Below are 24,825 nucleotides of genomic sequence, written 5' to 3' on the forward strand. Positions count from 1 at the left end.
TTATCAGAGTTTCTGTAAAACGTAATGTTAAGATTTAAAGGAACTCGCTACATGCATTGGCAAGACGTTAGGAAAAAGGATAAGTAAAATGAAGAATATCTTGAAAGCTTCCGCACGTTTTCAGTTTTAGATTGAAAAAAAATGACAAACAAACAAAATAGGAGAAAAGGTACTAATGACAAGGAGGCAATCCCTTAAAAAGAATACGAAGAAAGGCAAACAATGGCTGCAAAAAATTAAACCGTACATGCTTTCGAGTTTTCCGAAAATGTCCATCCCGTTGAGTTGCTCATAGCGAGTAAACTTTTGATAAAAAGTCATATTCAGTAATGTCACAGTCGTGAAAATGAAGACGGGATTGTGGTAACGAGAAATAGACAAATCCGTGGTTATCTGTGAAATTTCGTATTGTTAAAGGGGCACTAGCTACGAGATATATACAAAATATAAAGTTTGATTTTTTTCTGTTCAATCAATAACGAAAGTGAAATAGTGAAATAACAATTCGCTTTTTGCAGCCAAAAAGGTTCAATTTTGTCAAATTTTCCCATGAAAGCCCATCCACCCAATATGCATCTGATAGGTCTTAATTTATAGATCTGATAGGTAGTTTTTTTCATGATTTTTTTTCTGATAGGTATGAAAAAAATCTCCCCATCCATCCCCACCTGTTAGAAATTAACTTGAATGGCCCATTGACAACGCATGCATTGTACGTGTACTGGTTATTTAAAGAAAAAGATTGCCAACAATGAAAGTGAAACTACGGTAAATCATTTGATTACTAATTCGATGCACATAAAATCATTCTTATACGGTTAAAAACAATGAAAAACATCTATTTTTAATCTATAAAATAAAATCAAACAGACCTATAAAAATCCAATTGCACGTGTTGGTTTAATCTATTCATATCTTTATTTATGTTTACATCGCTTATATGGTCATCTGAGGTCAAATCGATAGTTAATTAAATGCCGTCTTGACTAAAATACACACGAAACGAACCTATATATTATATACCCCATGCTCTGTAAACTGTTTATTGTAGACTTTTGATAGTTTGAATAAATGTTTTACATTGTTATAAATCAAATATGAGAATTTGAGTCAAATCGGTGACCATGAATTTGACAGCTAGTGCCCCTTTAACTAAACAATGATGACGTACTTAAAATGTCCGAAAACAGATGACTTCACATTAAACTGAAAATCTTGATTTAATGGCTTCACTGTAAGCATCAACCTTCCACAGAGAAAACAAAATGATATTATTTTGTTTCCGATCGAAAACAAAAAAAAGTTATTTTTCATTTGCACCAACAAATTAATACAAGCTTAATAATTGTGTACGCCAGAATGCACGTTTTGTCTACAATAGTCTCATTACACCCTGAACTTTACATAACACTCTTAATTGTAACATATTAGAAGTTTGTTTGTTTTGCAAATAAATATCCTGGAAACTGTCTCATGAAACACTATTAGAAATTGGAAATGCTATTTAAAAAGTTAATTACTTAATGTAAAGAGATTGATCAAATCTTATTCAGATAATCATAAAAACCTCAGATAAGACCCCAATGAAATCCCTTTTAAATCGAAATATTAGTTATATCTAATGTATTTGACTTGTTTCTAATTTAGATGTGGCAATCAAATATGTAACCGTTTAATCAATCAGAAGAGTCTAAATCAATTTCTGGATTATTAATATTATCCTTGTAATTGTTTAGCGGTATTCTTGGTGATATTTAAAGAGATGAACATGACCATTAGATCGTAAATTACTATCACTCAGGAGATATAGGAAACTCAATCAACATTTAGAAAATGGTAAAGTAACTTTTACTTAATTTAGTGTTTCATATTTTCTTGATTTTGTATTAAAAATATCAATATTAAATTGATGCGAATAGATAAAATGTCATTTATAAGAGCCAAATGTACTAGTATATTTATAAAAAAAATTCTATTAAAAAATTATAACTGAATTAAGCTCGAGAATTACGTAAGTTGGAGTATGACATTTTTAATCACACCACATCCATAATTACTTAAATGTTTAGGTGTATCAGAACGGACCATTTGTTACAAAAACACTTTTGTTCCCGGGGATAACATATTCCCAATTTTTAATTTATAAGTATATAAAATTGGATATATCACTAAAAATGTTTATAAGAGATATCTACAGGAAAATATGTTTATGCATTTTTAACCTTTCTAGATGGTTTTTATAAAATGCGACTAAATCGAACCGTAACTTTCTTCTTCAAAAGCGTGTTTAGTTCTGTATATAGATAGATCTAAAATTTGTAGATTGTAAAAAGAGTTGAATGATATCATAATTATGAAGGGATGTGAAAGAAAAATGGTTAATATGACAACATAATTAGATTTCAAATTTGTTTAACCCCAATATATGTTTATTGTTAGTCAGAATGTGTCGATACAATTGCTGGTCAATTTGCGGTTATCTTATCTTAAAGCATAACCCCAGGATAGTTTGTGCCTCGGCATTGACTTTCATTTAGAAGAAAGTATTGCAGGATGTTAGAGATTAAACTGTATACCACCATTCCTGATGTGAAACTATAATTTTGAAAATACTTTGAACGACAAAAATATCTTATATTTCTTCCTGGGTGACGTTTAAATTCTGAAGTCAAAACGCGACTCTACACTTAAGTTGATATGAACCTTGCCATTCAGTCACAGGACTTCAAATATTTTAATCCTTTATGGGTTGATTTAAAAGTAAGCAATGAATGTGGTTGTTTAATTTGATGGTTGCTTTTTGTGCTTCGTTTGTTAAATATTTGTTTGTTTCTGTTTTAATTGAGATTGTGACACAGTGATGACTGCAGTACACTTTTTTGACAATTTTACCTATTATGTATGTTTATGTTCACGCACTGTTGTATATATCATGAAATTTGATGCAACTGTCATACAAGTGAGAGGTTAAGCGCTATCAAACCAGGTTCAATGCCTCATTTACTACATTTGAAAATGTCTGTACCAAGTCAGTAATATGACAGTTGCTGTCCATTCGTTTGGTGTGTTTTATCATTTGTTTTTGCATTTGAATGGGGACTTTCCGTTTTGAATTATCCTCCGAGTTCAGTATTTTTGCAATTTTACTTTTTTCTAAATAAATCAGTTTTTGAGGTTTTATTTCAATGTAATATTCATGTTTTGAAGTTATATTTTGGTTGAATCAAAAGACGCTGAACACAAAAGTTGCACGCAATGAGATCGTGTTCTAATGTTCTTCTAGTCCAAAGCGAGTTTGAATACATTACTCTTTACATAAATATTCAGATATTTTCCCATACTGTTTAAGATCCTATATTTAATCATTGGAAATTTTTAAACTTTGAGACGTGGGAAAAAAATGTTTACAATGAAATCATATTTAAACTTAAGCATCGCTTAGAATTAACAGGAAATACTCTATCTCAATCAATATCACACACAAATAAAAAAATATTCTTATAGTTTAAGAAAACAGATTTCCATGGCATCCCAGACAATGCAAATAATAATATTCCATAATGCTAAACTTATCTTGTTAAATAATATGGATTAAAATTGTAACAGTTCAACTTGACACAGTTTTGTGTTTGTTTCAAATACAGCAAGCTTAGTACAATATCTATAGGGTAATGTCTTCTGAACGTATTTTATAGAATAAGAAAAAAACCCACGTTTTCAATATTCATTGAATGCTATGGCCCATGTAATGATAGATACAACACCGTCATACTTATTTAAACTATAATTTTTCAATATTTTTTTCATTTGTGTCAAATTGTTTTCTCTGCTTTCAATTTTGACTCTTCGTTTTATTTAAATATACATACTTGAAATGCCTCCTATATTTTAGAAAAATTAACTATGTTATTTGGATACAATTAGCATTTATAATGATAACGATTTCCTTGAAAATAACACTAATTTATATTTATCTATTAAATATAAATTGTCATGAAATACGAACATAAATAATTAAAATAGTCGTCAATATATCATTCCTAATATATCTTTTCCGATTAATAAACCATATAGATATTTTAAAATTAATAAACCATATAAATGTCTTTAAATAAGCATTTTTATACATTTCATATCAATTTAATATATGTACAGCATTAAAAATTAAAGTAATTAGGTTATCTTAATAGTAAATATTACTGTTCTTGAAAAAATTGGAACGAACTAACCAAGCAACTTGGGACGAATTGGTTGGTACGAATCGGAGTTGGGACGAATCATCCAGAGACAATGACTACTAGTAAAACTATTAATTATAAAAACGTTTTATTTAAAAAAAAATAAAGAGATTGGTATGATTGTCAATAAGACAACAGACACACATTGACAAATATATGTCAATGTACGGTCTTCAATAAAGGCAACAGTAGTATACCGCTTTTCAACAATGTGCAAAACAAATATACCACATACCAAGCTATAAAAGGTCCGAAATAACAAATATGACACAGTCCAAACGAGTAAACTAACGGCCTGATTTAAAAAAAACACCCAATAAAACAAAAACAAAATGATATATAGCAACAAAAGACAACTAATCTTTAAATTGAGATAAAGAGATGCATAAAAAGTTAAGTATTATCCATTTTTGACTTTTACATTAAAGTTATAGAATTTTTTTTTTGTCGCTATTCAAGATGAGTTTATGACTTGCTTACATGTCCAAGTACATTTGCCCATGGTCTCTTTTACATTCTAGTGACTTGAATTATTTATTCCTTCAACTGACTTTTTTATGGATAAGTGGCAAGGTAGACATCTGTAAGGGGTTAGCAAACTTTATGATAAAATGTTTAATTATTTGTGTTGGCACTCCGGCAAAGATATGATATTCGGAAAGATATAAACTAATTTATGAAAAAAAATGAAATGTATTATATATAATAACAAGTTTTATGTTGCGATATTTTACATGATTTTATGTATGAAATATAAAGGCAACAGTAGTATATGACATATAAAGGCAACAGTAGTATACCGCTGTTCAAACTCATAAATCCATGAAAAAAAAAATTGGGATAATAAACTAAAACTGAGGGAAACACATTAAATATAAGAGGAGAACAACAACACAACATGAAATTGTAACACACACAGAAACGGACTAAGCATAAGAAAAAATCCTATGAGAATAACAAATATAACATCAAAACCAAATACATGGCCATATTCCTGACTTGTTACAGGACATTCAAATATTTTCTGATAATCTCATCCACTTTATTTGACTTTTAATGTTATCTCCATTCGTATGATTATGTGTTATGAATGATAACGTATTGTGTACTATTGTCTTTATGTTCCATCAGGGGTCATTGATTTGAATTAGAAGATCTTTGAACCTTTATTTCATAAGACCCCGTTCACACTAGCATTTTTTTTAATCGATCTAATTTGAATCGATCTAAATAAAACCAGTTAGCGTTCACATTATCTTTAATCATAACGATCTTTATCGGTCTAAACCGATCCACTGCGTTCACACTACACGCAACCGGTCTAACATTTTTACCCTTAAAACTGTAAACATTATGTATAAATAGAACTGATTTATTAAATTCATCTATTGATACTCTGACACCCACACTTGAAAAAAAATGGACAAAGTTATTGTTTCTCCTGAATCAGAAATTAACATTTTGGTACAGATGTTATTACCGTTTTCTTTAATTTTGAAAAAAATATCTGTAGTAACGAAGTTACAGCACGACGAAATATTGCGGTTCCTGAAAAGAAAAAAAATCATCATAAGATAAGAAGACACAGATTTCGCAAATCTATGCGATGGCGAAGACAAAATGTTTTCAGTTTGTTTTAATTGACTGTAAACAGAGAAATATGGGTTAAACAATGAACATCTGAGATAGTTGTGGCGCTGTACATGCGCATACGTTATTTTTGATTCAATCGTACTAGTTTAAACCGATCTCTGCGTTCACATTTAAAGTAAGATCGGTTTACTTTTGATCGATTCAAACTAAACTACCTCTTTTGGTGTTTTAATTTAGACCGACTGAAGATCGATTCAAAGCGTTCACATTGGCCCTTAAATCGATCTAAAGTGAACCGGTCTACTTTAAATCGATAAAAATGTCCTAGTGTGAACGGGGTCTTAGTTGCAGACTCCTCACTTGGGTCATGCACGTACATAATGTGGCGGGATTAAAGATGTTCGTAACGCTAAGCCATATAACCCTCTCTGTTAAGTGATATAAGCCACTTATACATATTATTTGGGCGATTTTTTATAGTATGACAATACTTATTTTACATTATGTCCTTAACTGTTACTATATAGACGTTTATTTTTATAGTATGGCAAAATTCATAAATGTGTTAAGGAATTGGTGCTTTCAAAGTTTGGACAGGATGCGTGGAACAAAGTTATGTAAGTTGGCATTATGTTATAGACACACTTTTTTGGGATGTTACCCTCTCGTCCAGACCAATCAAAAATCGGTAATTTGAAGGTCAATTAATTAAATTTACACCATTATTAAACAGAATCCATATTCTACGTTTTGGCTCAGATTTTATTATTTAACTGTGAAATTAAAAAAAGAAAACATCAAGCTTCACTTCTTTTAAATTTTCTAATACTCGTAACGTTGTTATGTACGTGATGTCATAGAAGATACCTTTAAATAAAATTCATCTGTACAAGACAATAAGATAGGTTATTCAATATAATAAATAAAATAACACATAACTGAGAGGGTGATAGAGCAGATTGGTTCCCCTCGAGAAATCATTGTCAACCTTTAAGCTGGCTTAGCTGCGGTAGATAATGTTTTCTCTAAGTAACAATCTGCTCTATCACCCTGTGTGTTATTTATATACTGTTCAACCTCTTAGTCTTAAGTTTTACATACAAATCCAAAATGAAATAATACTGTCAATTCCACATCTTTGGTATTAATATCCCTATTAAAAAAATAGTATATGGGTTCTTAGAAATTATTTTCCAACATGGCATAACACTTAACAACAGAGACAGTTAAACAATCCTATGTTTTAGTGTATAAAACAAAGCGGTCATTTCCACTATATGACAAAAACAAATACAATGAAATTATTAACTTGAATAACTAGAGAACACATGTACAATTATTCAGATATACACAATCAATTTATAAAAAAGAAAAAAGTGTGTAACTGAATACCTAAAAATAAAATGAATGCAGATGCTTAAACATTTTGACTAGAATCTTTAATTGTACATTTACTTACAATCATATTCATTACAACATAACAATTAAAAAAAATATATAATTTCGGCTTCGTTCGAATTTCTAGTTGATGCAAGTGCAATATGACGCCTCTTTTGTTTTGTTAATCAGTAACACGCAAGTGATTAAAAGTGTATATGATGTTTCAAGAAACAATATGGTATTGTTTAGAAGTATAGTTTAATATGTATAAACAGGATAGAGGCAAACTTTGATGAAACAAAAGATTTCTTGATGTTCAAATCGTATGATGATGAAAAGACATTCCAGCTTATCACTGCAGCATGTAAAGTTAGCGGTTAGTATATGTATATTGATAAACAAAATATAGATTTTTCTTCAAGAATTTTGAAAGATGGAATTGCTTAAATGTTGCATGACCTAGAAGGCGACAGGCTATACGTACGTATCCCGTGTGAAGTACGTTGGAATACCACAATCCTATTTTGATTGAGAGCAAATGATCTTATTGTTGATTGATAGTGAGAGTATATGTCCCGATTCGTAAGACAATCTGATTGTTTACTTGCCATTGTTTATCATTTTCAAAAGCTCCATTTTAATTTTGAAGGTTCCCCGAGGGTATCACCAGCCCAGTAGTCAACACTTCGGTGTTGACATGAATATCAATAATGTAGTCATTTTTTTAAATAAATTTCCTGTTAACAAAAGTTTAAAATTTTCGAAAAACTAAGGATTTTCTTATTCCAGGCATAGATTTTCTTAGCCGTATTTGGCACAACTTTTTGGAATTTTGAATCCTCAATGCTCTTCAACTTTGTAATTGTTTGGCTTTATAAATATTTTGATATGAGCGTCACTGATGAGTCTTATGTAGACGAAACGCGCGTCTGGCGTACTAAATTATAATCCTGGTACCTTTGATAACTATTTACACCACTGGGTCGATGCCACTGCTGGTGGACGTTTCGTCCCCGAGGGTATCACCAGCCCAGTAGTCAACACTTCGGTGTTGACATGAATATCAATAATGTAGTCATTTTTTTTTTTTTTATAAATTTCCTGTTAACAAAAGTTTAAATTTTTCGAAAAACTAAGGATTTTTTTATTCCAGGCATAGATTTTCTTAGCCGTATTTGGCACAACTTTTTGGAATTTTGAATCCTCAATGCTCTTCAACTTTGTAATTGTTTGGCTTTATAAATATTTTGATATGAGCGTCACTGATGAGTCTTATGTAGACGAAACGCGCGTCTGGCGTACTAAATTATAATCCTGTACCTTTGATAACTATTAGCATAGTTTTTCATTTTGACAGCAAATGGAACAAAATTAAAAATATAACATTTTTTTCGGGAAATATAATTTCTATAGCAGAATGATTCCCCATGATTTTTATGATTGTTTGAGTTATTGAAATTGATTTTTTTAAATTATAGATGGAGTCAATTTCCACATTTAATGTATTGACTAAACTGTATTTACTGTTTAGGTTTACCACTCGAAACTGTACTTGAAGTGTTTGGGCAAACCTGGCTCAAATTTTGTATGGACAATGGTTACGAGGAAATGTTACGAACTCTTGGTGGAGATTTTACATCGTTTGTTCAAAACCTTGATGCTTTACATGCTCATTTATCAAGAACATACACCAAGCTTAACTATCCTTCATTTAGGTCAGTCAAAACAATTATATATGTATAATATCTCTTCCTCTCTCCATATACACAAAAGGAGATGTGGTGTGATTACCAAAGAGACTATATTCAATAGTGTCAAGATGACGTTGTGGTAAGCAACTGTATATTACCGTATGGCAATCACCATTGATAGCTCTGTTTGTCATTAAATGCAGCAAACAAATCCAAAATAAATCAAATTATATGTAAATATCTGTTTAGTTTCAAAAATAAATTCTCTCCATGAAATATTGTTTTACGCTTATGCGACGTAAAGCAAACATCAACAAATCAATCATTCAATCTAAATCGGACATCGTTATGTAAATTTAAAATCCAGTAATACTTTTTTTTTAATATCACTAAAATGAAGCCGACATTTCAATATCTTAAAAAAAAACAAATTACAATACTGACGTTAGTGCGCATGCCCTGTGTTTTATAATATCCGTCACGTACATCTGACATTATAAGTAAGGCAGACAAATAACGATGACATTATGTAAAATATTTGTGTGCCAAAAACATTAAAAAATAGAAGGACCTAACCGTGTCAATACCGATGCAATGTCTGGATTGAAAAAAATCAACAAGAATTTCGTTTATTGTTTTGTACATTATTGAAGGCTGTTATTTTGATTTTGTTTGAATCGCTTTAAATTAGTTTTTTCAGGCCTGTTATCTTTTGTTTTGCGGAAAGGGGTTTCCTCGTTGTTGAAGGCTTTACAGTTACTCATAGTTGCTAACTTCAACGTGCGTTGGTATCTGGTAAAGAGTTATCTCAATTTGCATTCATACCACATCTTCTTATTTTTACAATGTTGACTGCCGCATCTTTAGCTATGCAGTAATTTATGTATCTGTGACGATAGGGCTAATGTGACATTCACCGCTTTTCTGCATGCAACTTACTGCGTCTGAAATCTATTACGAAAGTGGATTCCTTTAAAAAGATGATATTAATGATAACAAAAATTATTTTATGCTTTATTTGGAAAAACAATATGTGGAAATCGATTTGATAACAAATCATGGCGAATACAATACTTTTTAAACAGTCCGTTTTAGGCGACCATGTTTATAAACATTATTAATTGACAGTTTTAACCCAAGTTATTTTACTATAGTAAAAAGACAGAAAACTGAGAAATATTTATATCATTTTCCATCTATGAACAATGATAATTTTCCTCTCTTTCATTAGATGTGAAACAAACAATGATGGAACATTGACATTACATTATTATTCGAAGCGATCAGGACTGTATTACATTGTGCTAGGTGAGTTACCTAAGTTAGTGCATTTGTGTCATAGGAAATGAATGGTCATCATGCTATTGTTTATAGCGTTTAAGGTTTATATCGAAAACGGCCAATGATTTTCTGAAAAAAGTTCACTTTATATTATCAATTGTCAAAATGGGAGATTATTATGAAAGGCAAGATATAAGTATTATGTCCGAGGTATTTAAAATAATAGAAACTAGACCGAGTGTAATGTAAAATGCTACTAGAAATATGTTAAAATGAGCGAGAGCTAAATGCTCTGCGCAATTCTATATCAAATAATAATAATCAAAGAAAAAAGGACAAAACAAATAGTCAAGTATATGAAAGACTTTTTTTCGAAATATGTTATGCAACCAAAATGGAATCAAATGATTAACCTTTAGTCCACTTCCGAAGTAATAAGCAATTACAGAATAATTATCTGCAATCGGTTAACAAAATTCAGATATAGGAATTTAAGAATACAACAACCTTTTAAAGAGTAATTAAAAGTTTACTCATTTTGACATATTGGGTTTACTGCTGTTTAATTAACCGAGGAAGGATATAAAAAGATTGGAGGTAACGCTATACACTAAGCCATGTTGTATATAATAGTGTTACTATTTTGTTTTATTAGGAGTAATCCCACAAATAGCTAGTGTCTTGTACAATCAGAAAGCAACAATAACTGTTGACAGTAGAGAAGAGCAGGATATAGAGAATGGAATTCTCGACGACCATGTCATTTTTACAGTCAAACTGTCAAAGAATGATGGCAACACTACTGTAAACAACAAAGAAGATAGCAGCACCATCGAAAACAACAAAGAACTTGTCTGCATCAGACCAACGTTCCCTAAGCAAACAATAATTCAAGCTAAACATTTTTGTAACATATTTCCATACCATCTTATTTTTGACGAAAACTTTGTTATTAAGCAATGTGGTTCGATGATACAAATCCTCCTGAAAACAAAGATGGAGAGAGGATCCAGCTTAACATCGTTATTTGATCTAACTTATCCAAGGGTCGACTTCACCCTAACTAATTTGATGGCATTCATCAATAGCGCCTTCTTGATGACGTCTGTCAAGAAAAGAAACGGCCATAGTCTTGTTCTCAAAGGTAATGATCAATAAAAATTGAAAGCATACCACAAGGAAGAACAAAAAAATATGTCGTTTCGGTAGAAATAGCAGTTCTCCAATTCTTTCTATTTAGATAATAAATTAAAAAAAATGTAAGACGTTTATTGCAATAAGAACAATACTGCTATATAATATACATTTGATTTAAATTACAATATTTGTAAGCAACATAAATGTATAATCATAATGATTTATAATATATATTTACAAAAAGTAAGATCACAAAAATACTGATCTTAGAGGAAAATCAATTCGGAAAGTCCATCATCACATGGCAAAATCATATAACAAAACGCATCAAAAACGAATGGACAAGAACTGTCATATTCCTGACTTGTTACAGGTATTTTCAAATGTAGAAAACGGTGGATTAAACCTGGTTTTATAGGGTTAACCCTCTCACTTTGATGACAGTTTCATCAAATTCCGTTATATTTACATTGATGCGTAAACTAAACAGACACAATGAATAAAATAGTCAAAATATGGGTACATCAGTCATCATCGTATAACAATGTTAAAAGGAACAGAACACAAAAACATCTACAAACACATTCATTGATTTGTGTGTCTGACGTCAGAAAGTTTTTTATACGTCAAATAAATTTGTCGTAAGACAACAGAATATACATTATAAACACTTTGTATATGAAAACAACCCATATAATATGCGTTAATACGAAAGTTTCCAGTTTCCAACTCAATCTAATCAAATTGTAAATAATTGATTGTGTATGAACTTGTAGTATTACAGGTAGTTTGTTAATATTTGAGCATGTATACAAATATCTTGAAAAGTATATATTGTGTATTTGCTGGACAAACCACAATAATATGTAATTCGATGACAAGAAAAATGAATTAATATATTTATAATTCCATATTGCGTAAAGTACCTTACAGTAACATAAATACGGCATTTACATTAATTAATAAAAGTATCATACATATTGCTTTCATGCTTTAAGGTCAGATGCGATGGATGCCAGATATAAGCCACATGATATTTATCAGCTCACCGTGTATATCAAGTCTCCAGGAACTAAAGGCAATGGACCTGTACATATCTGATATACCATTGTATGACGTCACACGAGAACTGATTCTGCTTAACCAACAACGAATGGCTGAGATGGAAATAGCGTAATTAGATTTTATATAAGCATAAAATGAACCCTACTAGAGTCAGATGTATAAACCAAATAATAATGCATAAAAAGCATACAATTTTCATTTTTAAAACATAAATGGTCTTATTGTGTATTATACCATTTTGTAAGTATTATCATCAAAGACTGATACCGTTTCAGCTATATGTGCTCAATAATTTGTACTCATAACAAATAATTAATAAAATACACGAGGTATTGTCTCCAATAGGTAGAAGCATAATGATATATTAATAGAAAATTAAACTAAATTGAGTTTTATAAAACAAATGAATTGCGGCCATAAATACATGTGTACGACAGATGCGTTTTACACTAACTAAGGATTTTCTCAAATGTTTGGCTAATGTGTCAATGAGTTTTCTTTTGTGTTAACATTATACTTTCTTAGCTATATATTTCGTTTTTTGATTAAAGAAAAAAGCTCGACGAGACAACTGCAGATTTAACAAAAATGTCAAAAGCTCTGGAAATTGAAAAAAACAAGACTGATGAGTTATTACATGAAATGTTGCCAACCAAAGTTGCTACCGAGTTATTAGCTGGTAGAACTGTAGACGCAGGTATAATAATTAATTGCTTTTCAACGCACTTAACATCCTATACTCTGTTATAAGAGTGATAAAAACAAAACCCAACAACACAAGTATTTTTTGGAACGATGAATGAAGAAAAAGAAAAATGTAAACTTAAGTCTTGTTTTGTGCATCAAACTTCTAAAGTTGAACAGGTAAACTTGCAAACAGCTGCAGCAGTTTTTGAACTCTTGTCAATATTATGCTTAGACATAAGCAAGACAAACACATTTGATAATGGGGTTTGAATGAAAAGAAAAGGGATTCAAAAGTGGAATATAAAAACATAAGTCGAATAAAAACACACAACATTATGGCAAAAAACCGACTATAGTGAACAAAAATTCAAAACACGATTCACAGCAAAGTGAATGTCCTACACATACCAAAGGATGCACTTATGTGTTCTGGAAGGATCAGCAGTTCCTGCTCTACTAGTGAAACCCAATGATTCAAAGATTTTAATTACAATGAAGAATAACAAAACGGTTATAATCCTGGTACCTTTGATAACCAATTAAATAAAGAAACAATACACAAACAACATGTTATTTAGATCCTTCAAACACAAGAAGTATATAATGCACAACTGTTTGATATCAAACCCATGTGTCTGATTTATAACTTATTAGATGATTAGAGTGTACTTAGTGTAATCAAAAACTTGTTCACAATATTATTGACAAAATAAAATAAAGAAATAAAGAAATATTCAAATAAGTAGATTGCCAATGAGACAACGAGGCTATTAAGATAACCAAAATAGTAAAGGAACGTCCGTTTATTTGATAGCTTATATTTTAGTTAAACTAATTTTATGTATGTTTTAACTGAAAATATAACGAAGTAATATCATGGTGTCGCAATCCACCAGCAGTGGTTTCGACTCAGTAGTGCAGTACCATGAATGAACACCGAAACAAATTAAACATTTTATGTACTGTAAGGGCAAATGATTATATAACACATTTATTTTCAGAAAAATTTGAAAACGTAACTATCTTGTTTAGTGACATCGTGACTTTCACCAATATAGCCTCAGCGTGTACACCGATGGACATTGTTAATCTTCTCAACAATTTGTATCAGAGGTTTGATAACCTAACAACTGTACATAATGTTTATAAGGTAAGCCACAGTTCTATGGATTCATTTATTTTCGTTGTTATCAGTTTTGATGGATTGAGGAAAAGCCTATGGTAAAATGCATTTTTTGCTGAAATTGTAAATTCGTGGTTTATCTGTAACAAAAAAAATCCACGAAAATTAAAATCCCACGAATTATACTGAATCCACAGTATGTCAGAATTAAAAGTCCTTTTTAGCTCACCTGGCCCAAAGGGCCAAGTGAGCTTTTCCCATCACTTTGCGTCCGTCGTCCGTCGTCCGTCGTCGTTAACTTTTGCAAAAATATTCTCCTCTGAAACTACTGGGCCAAATTACACCAAACTTGGCCACAATCATCATTGATGTATCTAGTTTACAAAATGTGTCCGGTGACCCGGACAACCAACCAAGATGGCCGCCATGGCTAAAAATAGAACATATGGGTAAAATGCAGTTTTTGGCCTATGACTCAAAAACCAAAGCATTTAGGGCAAATCTGACATGGGATACAAATTGTTTATCAGGTCAAGATCTATCTGCCTTGAAATTTTCAGATGAATCGGAAAACCTGTTGTTGGGTTGCTGCCCCTGAATTGGAAATTTTAAGGAAATTTTGCTGTTTTTGGTTATTATCTGGAATATTATTAAAGATACAGATAAACTGTAAACAGCAATAATGTTCAGCAAAGTAAGATTTACAAATAAGTCAACGTGACCGAAATGGTCAGTTGACCCCTTTAGGAGTATTACCCTTTATAGTCAATTTTTAACCATTTTTCGTAAATCTGAGTTATCTTTTACAAAAATCTTCTCCTCTGAAACTACTGGGCCAAATTAATCCAAACTTGGCCACAATCATTTTTGGGGTATCTGGTTTAAAATATGTGTCCAATGACTTGGCCATCAAACCAAGATGGCCGCTATGGCTAAAAATAGAACATAGGGGTAAAATGCAGTTTTTGGCTTATAACCCAAAAAACAAAGCATTTAGAGCAAATTTGACAGGGGGATAATTGTTTATCAGGTCAAGATCTATCAGCCCTTAAATTTTCAGATGAATCGGACAACCTATTGTTGGATTGCTGCCCCTGAATCGGTAATTTTAAGGAAATTTTGCTGTTTTTGGTTATTATTTTGAATATTATTATAGATAGAGATAAGCTATAAACAGCAATAATGTTCAGCAAAGTAAAATTTACAAATAAGTCAACATGACCGAAACGGTCAATTAACCCCTAAGGAGTAATTGTCCTTTATGGTCAATTTTTAACAATTTTCATAAAATTTGTAAATTTTTATTTACATTTTCCACTGAAACTACTGGGCCAAATTCATTATAGGTAGAGATAATTGTAAGCAGCAAGACTGTTTAGTAAAGTAAGATGTACAAACACATCATCATCACCAAAACACAATTTTGTCATGAATCCATCTGCATCCTTTGTTTAATATTCACATAAACCAAGGTGAGCGACACAGGCTCTTTAGAGCCTCTAGTTAAAAGTAATACGTGGGGTATTAAAAGATGCAAAAGAACAAAGATGTTTCCAGGGATGTGAAGGCGGCACTTAACAAAAGGTTTTGTACTGATTACTTGGCTGTTTTCGTAACTTTTTATCTTTAGTTACAAATATGATGCAATTGTTGTCTATTTTGCTAGATTCTTTATAACTCAAATTTTTTTTTTTTTTGACTACACACGACTAAAAGCGAAACATACTTCTTTTACAGGAAAAGTTAAAAATAAAGTCAATATGCAGAACCACATTAAAATCTTATTTCGATTACTGTATAAAAAACATTAAAGTAATTGACTTATTTAAAGGCAAAACGGGTGGTCTGTATACTGTAAGTTAAGATTTATTGCGAAAAATGCAACAGGGTTATAATTACAATAATTTTAACTAGAATTTTGAAACTTGTTATCTGAATTTAACAGAATTTTCTCATGTTGCAAACGTTAAAATTGCTTTTTAGTCTATAAAGACAAAATCAAAATAATAAATGCATGCAATAATTTCTGTATTTACAGTAGTTGTTTAAGAAATAATTGATGCAAGCTATACTTTATTGTAGTTTTAACATGGGTAGGCATTATATTCGTGATCATTTTTGAACGACCGATAGTGAGGGCTAAATAACACGAATATAATAAAACTACAATAAAGTATAGCTTGCATCAATTATTTCGATTCTAATTAGGCCAATTAAGGTAATTTCTATGTCCGAAGTGTATTGGTGTAGATCGTTTGTGTAGGCTCTTCCATGAACCTCCCGTTTTTGTTTGTAAATAAAGCAAACGACTGGCAGTGTGATTTTTCAGAAGGAGGAGTTTTGAACAGCCATCATGAACGGTTGTCGTATCTAGGTCAAATATGTCAAAGTCAACACATTACAATCATGATAAATGAATTAGTTACAACATGTGCACCATTTAAGAGTTTGGAAGTGTTTTAAGTAAATAAAATATATTAAATACATGCCAAGTTTATAAAATTTATCATTCTGCAGTAGTCAATATACGCATGTGGAAACAAATTTTATTGGATTTAGAGCATGGGTTTATTCACAAAGCGAAAGAAGCACGTCATATTAAAATAATTGATTCGTCATTTGGTCTCTGGTCAATACTTTCTCATTCTCGATTATTAATAGTAAATAAGGACACACTATAGATTGAAACTCTCTATATCATTGTTAAGTCTTATTAAAATTAATATCATTGACACCTGGTTTCGTCTTCAACCAAGTCAATTACTGACAATGCAATTATATTTAAAGGTCGAAACGATAGGAGATGCATATATGGTTGTAAGTGGTGTACCAACCAGAACAAATTCACATGCAGAAGACGTAGCCAATTTTTCTCTTGACATGGTCAACGAAGCAGGCAAAGTACAGTCTCCCGCTACAGGAGAGTCCATTCAGGTATTTTATAATTATCAATTTCATCTGTAGGTCAATAATTGATCCAAATCAATCACATGGCTTTTCTAATTTTCAGTTTTGTTTATTGCCTTCAGTTGATTTTTTTTCTTCTTAATCTGTTTACGAAATTGTAACATTGTCTTATACTGCCGCCCTAATTTATCTAGGATGGGCACACAATAACAAAATTTTCGATCCGATGATTCTATCCGAAAGTTAGGACAAAATTAAAATACGAATACAGTATTGATGAAAACGTATTGCCATTTATCAATTACATTTGTGAAAAAACTTTTAAAGAGAAAATACAATTATTATTATTTACCCTCAAAGCTCGACAACTCTCAGCATTTGATAAACATTTATTTGAAATTTAGATAATGATTAAAGTAGGTTCATTTAAAAAGAAAGCGTATTCCTTTCTATGCAATTAATGCCTTGTCGATGATGTTCTTGTCCAGGAAAATTGAAATAAAATTAAAATACATATTTCTTCTTTAAATGTTCAATACTAATTCCGCAAAAAAATCTCTGTTAAGCTCAATAAGTTTCAGTACAGTTTACAGCTGTGGTTCCGTAGCTCTTATGTTTTTATGGTATTTTTGACAATTGGCTGACCAACTACGGTTCTGCAGTTAAACGGTGTGGCGAGCAGATTAACAGGAGAATGTTATTAACATTACAAAACAATATTCTTTACTAAGACATCTCATTGTAACGAAAGATTTGGCCTGATGAAATACCAATGAAGTCTTTCCTTCTTTAAAAGCGAACAAGACTATCTCGACGTATTTTTTCGAAAGGTGCAATGAACCGGTTAATTTCAAACATAATGAGTTTTATTAATTTAAAAATTCGCTCTTTAATATTCACTTGTTAAAAACGGATGTCTGCTTACTAAATCCAATATTAAAAGCTGTAACGACATAAATGGAAATGTTGTTTTGATTCCAATGTAACCATTTTTTGCCAAAAATAAATACACATGTTGTGTTAGTACAAATTGCGCATTACCGTACGCGTACCGTTGCGATTTACCAGTCTCATAGGATTACTGCTATGCAAGAGCACATCTACTTGACCATTCATCTTGTAAGCAACATTAGACAAACCTATATCTCATATTATAAATACAAATGATATTTATTGCTTCGTCATTTATTTGAATTCGAAATATTTACAAAACATGCAAGTAATTTTTACTCACTAATTTTTGAATTTAGGTACAGACGTTTCGCAGTACTTTCAATATTTCAGCCCAAAAATTAAATAGAGTTTCCAATGATTCGTTTACGTGTGTATATGGTTGGAACATGTTTCTTTGATTTTTTTCTCAAAGCAAACAAGGTATTCTAAATTTACCTTACTAAAAACACGTGCCTCAAACTGAGTTGAAGTTTGGCAATTAGACATTAATTATAATCTTAACATTCGCTAGCTTACTGAATTTTTGTGTAAAAGTACTGTCTTGATAACACAACCTGAAATTTTCTTGTGCAAGAAGATTTTTTTTTATAGCGATGGATTAATTCTAGTATTTATAATGCACTGATTTTGAGAAAAACAAGTCCTGATAGGAGTTTGTACCTGTACACACTTTTGAAATTTACTATCACAGACTATGTTAACAGTATTATATCTAAACAGCCACAGCCTTTAATTGGGTATCAGTTTCAGTGGCAAACATTTCTCCTTAAATATCATGGCTTTTCAGAGACGCAATATTTTGAAACAAAAATATGCACAACACAACGCTCCAGGAAACGGTGTATGTCGTACATGATAACTAGTCTGGATTGTGCCCTTCCTGATTCATTGTATAATTTATTTGCAGATCCGTGTCGGATTCCACAGTGGATCAGTTGTTGCAGGTGTTGTTGGGCTGAAGATGCCACGCTATTGCTTGTTCGGAGATACTGTTAACACTTCGTCCAGAATGGAAAGTCATGGCATACCAGCTAGGGTTCATGCAAGTCCACAGTCTGCAAAGTAATTATAGTTCATATTGATTTAAATTGTTGCTTCTTTTTATGTTTTGCAGCATCTGATGTCTCCTTTAATGATTCCGAAGTAGCAAAAAGCGATGTTTTGCTACTCATTATTTCTTTGAAATAAATTATATGTTGATGTCAAATTTTTGTTTTGAAACAAGGTTTGTAAGCTACTGTTTCTCATTTACTCAAAGCAAATTTAAAATTAACGCATTATTAGGGATCAGTAAATCGACTCAATTTCGGCAAATCTTTTCTTGAAATGGGTGATTTCCATATTAGCCAAAGAACTACGTCCAGAATACGCATTTAATTTGCCACTGTATTCATTATATTGATATTTATGTATTATCAATCTGTGCATAATTTTATATTAACACTTATATTTTTCTACCACTAATCACACATGACCTAAGCAAAAATTACACATTTCTTCGAACTGGTTTTTTCGAATACCACTGATAAGTCTTAAAGAAGTTCGATACTCAGTTTCGAAATAACAAGCTTTTCATAACACTAGTATATATTGATAGAGGATTATCAAAGAAACAAAAAATGCAAAAAAAAGAGATATAGGTCAATGTGCTTGTTTTCGAGATATTAGCGATTGTAATTTTTGCGGGAAGCTGTTCTCTCGTGATTTTTCATAGCTTTATCATTGACAAGTTCAAGTTCTCAAAACTTTTAAAAAATAACGAAGATTTTGTAGGACTTTTACGTATTCAATTAAGGTCACGGTATTTCGAATGTGTCAAGCATCGTTTTACAGATGCTTGTTGTTTGTGGTATATAAATTATTGTGTTTACCACCATTTCTTTTCCGACTTTTGATAAGGAGATTTTTCGGTTCCTTTTAGTAATTCATTGAGAGAGATAAAGTATGAAGAGGCTGGAGGAAAAACTAAACCGACATAAACCAAAACAAGTTATATAGGCTAAAGTTAATTTGCATGTCCAAAGAAGGATAAACAGTGGTTGTCTAAAGAACAAATTTATCCTTAAGGATTGGCACTTCTATTTGAAATTTATTTTTCAGGGTGATTTTATATTCGACAGTTTCATCTTTATATCAATTCATTAAACATGTAAAGACTCAATAATAGTTGAGGCAAGCATTAACGAATTTTCGTATCACATATAATATTATAACCATAGATATGAATCATTTGTTCTTGTTAAAAACCTTCTATTTTTTCGCTGTTTGTGAATCGCATGTAGCATTGAGTAGGGTCCCCAAATGTTCGCTTGATATAAGCAACACAACAGGTCCTTACAAGTTGAACTTCTAACCCGTCAAGGAAACCGGAGTTAATTTTGTTTTTAGGTTTGTATCATTATTTTCTATTTTGTAGACGTTATTTGACGCTTTGTCTCTTTTTTTTTGACCATGCTGTAGGTTATTCTGTAAATCTTTAAAAATAAATTTAATTTGATTTGCTTTTTGAAGGTTTTATTTTGATTGTTTAATCAGATTTTGATAAGGTATTTTTTTTTAGATTTTTAGAACTAAAGGTGGATGGGGAATGGAAATTTTTTCACTTATTTTCTTCTTCAAGATTTCTTGTCCGGGAAATATACCGACGTAACCACGTCCGGTTAAAATTCCTCGTCTTGAGAGAGTGTCGGATCTCTGTACGTTAAGACAACACTTCTTTCAGTATTAAGTTTGTTGCCTATACCTATCCAAAAGACCTCATTTGCCAGTCCCATTCAATATTCCCCGCGTTTCATCCCAATTGACTCCTTCAATAGGAACTACTCGTTGCAATTAGAGTTAATTCTCATCCTGAATATTTATGAAATTTTGTGAATAGACATAAAGCAAATAACAATCAATCAATCCTTCTGAATAATGTAAATCAACTACTTTTGCAAGTAGAAAAATAAAGCGAAAATAAATTATCGGCATTATGGAAACCTTGGATCAGTCTTTATTTAGCTTTATCAAATGAATCGCGAAATCGCGAAATTAAATCGCCGTGAAATGTGTTAAAAAATGCTTGATAAAGTATCTGCAGAAATAAGCTGGTTTACAATATCCAAATGGTCTATTTGAAGTCTTCATGCGGAAAACATATGTCCGTGTATTATGTATTTATATAAGGCAACAACATTAACCAACAATATGCAAATCGCAATGTTATGTTTAGAAGCTCGATATTTTGATAGTGCTAAAAGTACATTGTTTGCTATGAAATTTGCGATAAGAAATCATTTCAAATGTTTAAAGCCTCTCAAACATTCTTTTGCTCTAGTTCGAACTTACTTTTGGTGGCTTCCAGTTATATTCCCTCTTCGACGTTTGTATTAGGATTTGTATTTTTAAATAATTTGGAATAGTAAATCATTACAAACACATTATATGTCGACTAGATTATCCAATGTTGTTAACATTGAACCGGTTAATGGTTTTTAATTCAAAATTAATGTTTAATTATTCTCTCATACAATTTTACATTTGTTTTTCAAAATTATTACAGGAAAATAGGTCTTCAAATATTTTCTGATATCACTTCGAAGGACAACATTTTATTGCATCCCTTCTACTAAACCAAAAATGTTAACTTTAAACAATTAGAAAAATTTGGATCAGAGATATTTTACTTCACATCGTCTAATAATTTTTAGATGTATCGAAACAGTATCTGAGTTTATCAATTCCCTAGTAAAACTTGACACTATCTTCTGTTTTACCTGTTTTTGTCTTCAACATTTACTATTGAATTATGTAATGCATGCAAGACAGGATATATGAACCCTGTCTTCTCTTTAGGTTTCGATCCGTATCAATGTAATGCGTTTTTTATTTTAAATTTTCTTCCAATCCTTGTCAACTTCGATCCGAATTGAACATATAAAATTGATACATTTCATGACAAATGATAAACAGATGATTGAGTGAACAAACTCTGAACATTTTTTTTTTTTTTTTATCTTTTTCAGATTATTGATTGACAAGGGGTACGTTTTTAGAGACAGAGGTAAAAACAAGATTAAAGGAAAAGGTTTGATGAGCACCTATATTTTGATCAACAGATCCGGTCAGACATACGAGGAACCTGACGATGCTTTCTGCAAAATGCCTATAGCTAAAACTGTTGATATGGACATTGAAATTGAAGTTTTACCAGATAAAACTCATGAAGATAAAACCAATGAAGATAAAACCAATGAAGATAAAACCAATGAAGATAAAACCAATGAATTAAAGGAGCGATCTAAAAGCCAGATTCAAAGTCCAATAATCGACAAACCAGTAGAACGTCCAAAGAGTCGATCAGTCATTGTAACAAGACCAATACCGATATCTAGAAGACAGCCACCACTCCAGAAACAAAACAGCTCGACGTGTATGCTGAGCTAATTCTTTGTATCAACTTCAATGCTGATGCAGTTGCAAATGTCAACATTGGAACACTAGACAGTTCTAAATTATGTTGTTGAATCGATTCACTTAAATTGAAAGGACGCTCAAATATTGGTCTCACAATTTCTAGTTAGGACAGGTTATTCGATCATATAAGGACAAGCTATACGATTATGTTTAATATGTGAGGTAAATTCTCAATCTAGTTATTGTACATTTGTATTATTATTATTATTCATTTGCACGAAATTAAAGAAACTGCATGATAAGTTAAAATTCGCGTGGTCATTTATAAATCACAAATATTGAATTCAAATGAAAATGGTTGATCGCAGGTGCTCTGGAAGGTTAGGCTTATCGATCCAATGTGACGTGACACCCATCATCTTTTTCATCAATTCGGTATCATCTATGATTTTGGTATTTGACGAAAGAGAACGCGATTGTCGGTACCGTTACGACTATTAAATAAAACAATTTTCGTGGTCATCTTTCGATACAGATATCCCGTCATCAAACAATCGTTTTGGCGTATGGAAAACTTTAGAAGGGATGACTTCGCTATCCTGTATTAAGATAATCCTGGTATATAATGAACGCTAAAACATTGTATATTGACTGGGGAAATATATACTACGTATACAGTAGCTGTTGGAATTTTACAATTGTAAAACTGAAATAATCGGTTTTCAAATAAAACTTGTCTTCATATTATACCTCACGCTCGAATAGTTGTTTGGAACGTTTCCATGTCCGGCCATTGACATTTTTTCATTCACTAGGTCTTAACATATCGAGAATAAAAGTCTACCATTCATTTATTCAAGATTACAAAGCAAGTCATTTACAGTTCATTGCAAATAACTTCATATCTTTATTAATAGTCATCGAGTCCGATCAATAATATGTGGACCACTTTTCGTCAGATTCGAATTGGGTTATTCAGTACTTTATGTATTTCTACTAAGTCTGAATTTATTGAGTTGTAATTTTACCAGCAAAACAAGTCCGGTTTTATATAATTGCGGAACATTAGCAAATGGAGAAGGTTCTCGAAGAGCTAATGTTGGCCCTCAATTTTTAAAGTCTTGTTTTAACCAGGCCAAAAAACCCCAACAATTTTCTCATAAACATAGTTGCAATATCAATGTTAGCAGAAAATAACTTCATTTTGGTAGATCATATAAAAAATGTTGAAGTATTGACTCCTGAAGTATGCACTATTTGTGTTGTGACGTCAGTTTCGCACAAATTTTCGATACTTCTAAACAGTATTTTGCATAATTTACTTAGGCCGCCACCTACGATCCAGAAAGTGTTTGTGTCTAGGGATTCAATTTCATCATTTGTAACTTTTGATTACAGCACATTTTGGATCCTAATTTGAGGCCATGGAGTTCCTCGAGCTTTTAGGTTTAAAAAATGCAAATAATCTTCGTTTTGTAAACATCTCTAAATTGTTCTGGTTCTGAAGCGAAGAATGAACTATTAGTGAGGAATTTGTTTTAGAAATGAAGTAAAGGTTTTGAAATAGGTATATCTTAGAACCAAATTATAACAATTTTGAAATTTTACGATAAAGTTCAAATTAAAAGTCATATTTTGCCTAAACTGAACCTATTCCTGTATGTGTGCTTTATTGCGTTTGTTAGTTTGTGTGTGTGATTGACAACCACTCATTTTGAAGAACTTTTTAGAGCAATGGAAACATTTGAAAAAAAACCCCAATTGGCTATCTCAATATTGAACAAAAGCTCCTACAGACAATCACTACATAAATTTGGGTCTTAATCTAGGAACACAACAGCATTCTTCTATAAATTAGCCACCATGATAAAAACCACCATGAGAAAATAAACAAGATATTCATTATATTGAACAAAAAGAGAGTATGTCTTTATTAATATTGGGTTTCCGCCATTGGTGATTAGTACGTAAATACATTTACATTTCGACCTCAGTAATAGATTGCCTTAGCGGTAATTGGTAATACTTTAAGAAATTTTTGGTCCTCAATGCTCTTCAACTTAATACTCTATTTGAACTAAGGTTTAAACTCCATCACGCAAAGTTGGCTTTAGATGAATTTGGCTATTTATTTTTGATATTTTTGACATATAGCCCTTCAACGGTTTCGGTACTTCGGTTTGGTTTTGAGCGTTCCTGATGAAGGTAAATCCAGAAAAGCGCTTCGTGTTGTTTTCAAATTTGTTTACCTCTTTTTTTAATCATTTTATATTCGAACGTAATTGATGAGACGAAACGAGCAAATACAAAATTTCATTCATGGTATCTATGATGAGTTCATTATATCTCAGTGGAGTAAAAAGAATAATGA

At 31.3% G+C, this 24,825-nt stretch overlaps 1 protein-coding gene across 1 annotated transcript; it reads left to right on the forward strand.

Annotated features, from left to right (window-relative positions):
* Positions 1-1,740: 1,740 nt before the first annotated feature.
* LOC139527324 (guanylate cyclase soluble subunit beta-2-like) lies at positions 1,741-22,701 on the forward strand. Its single transcript, XM_071322692.1, has 12 exons — positions 1,741-1,836; positions 6,375-6,448; positions 7,487-7,587; positions 8,743-8,926; positions 10,134-10,210; positions 10,839-11,327; positions 12,319-12,493; positions 12,937-13,082; positions 14,074-14,222; positions 16,983-17,129; positions 18,964-19,118; positions 22,064-22,701. The coding sequence occupies exons 1-12, from the start codon at positions 1,834-1,836 to the stop codon at positions 22,482-22,484; spliced, it is 2,121 nt and encodes a 706-aa protein (XP_071178793.1). The 5' UTR covers positions 1,741-1,833; the 3' UTR covers positions 22,485-22,701.
* Positions 22,702-24,825: the final 2,124 nt, after the last annotated feature.

This window comes from Mytilus edulis, chromosome 1 (assembly GCF_963676685.1).
Source record: "Mytilus edulis chromosome 1, xbMytEdul2.2, whole genome shotgun sequence".
Classification (NCBI taxonomy): Eukaryota; Metazoa; Mollusca; class Bivalvia; order Mytilida; family Mytilidae; genus Mytilus; species Mytilus edulis.

Coding starts and splice junctions, on each gene's coding strand:
- LOC139527324 (XM_071322692.1), top strand. Junction 8,927..10,133: donor CTTAACTATCCTTCATTTAG/GTCAGTCAAAAC, acceptor CTCTTTCATTAG/ATGTGAAACAAACAATGATG. Junction 13,083..14,073: donor TGGTAGAACTGTAGACGCAG/GTATAATAATTA, acceptor ATTTATTTTCAG/AAAAATTTGAAAACGTAACT.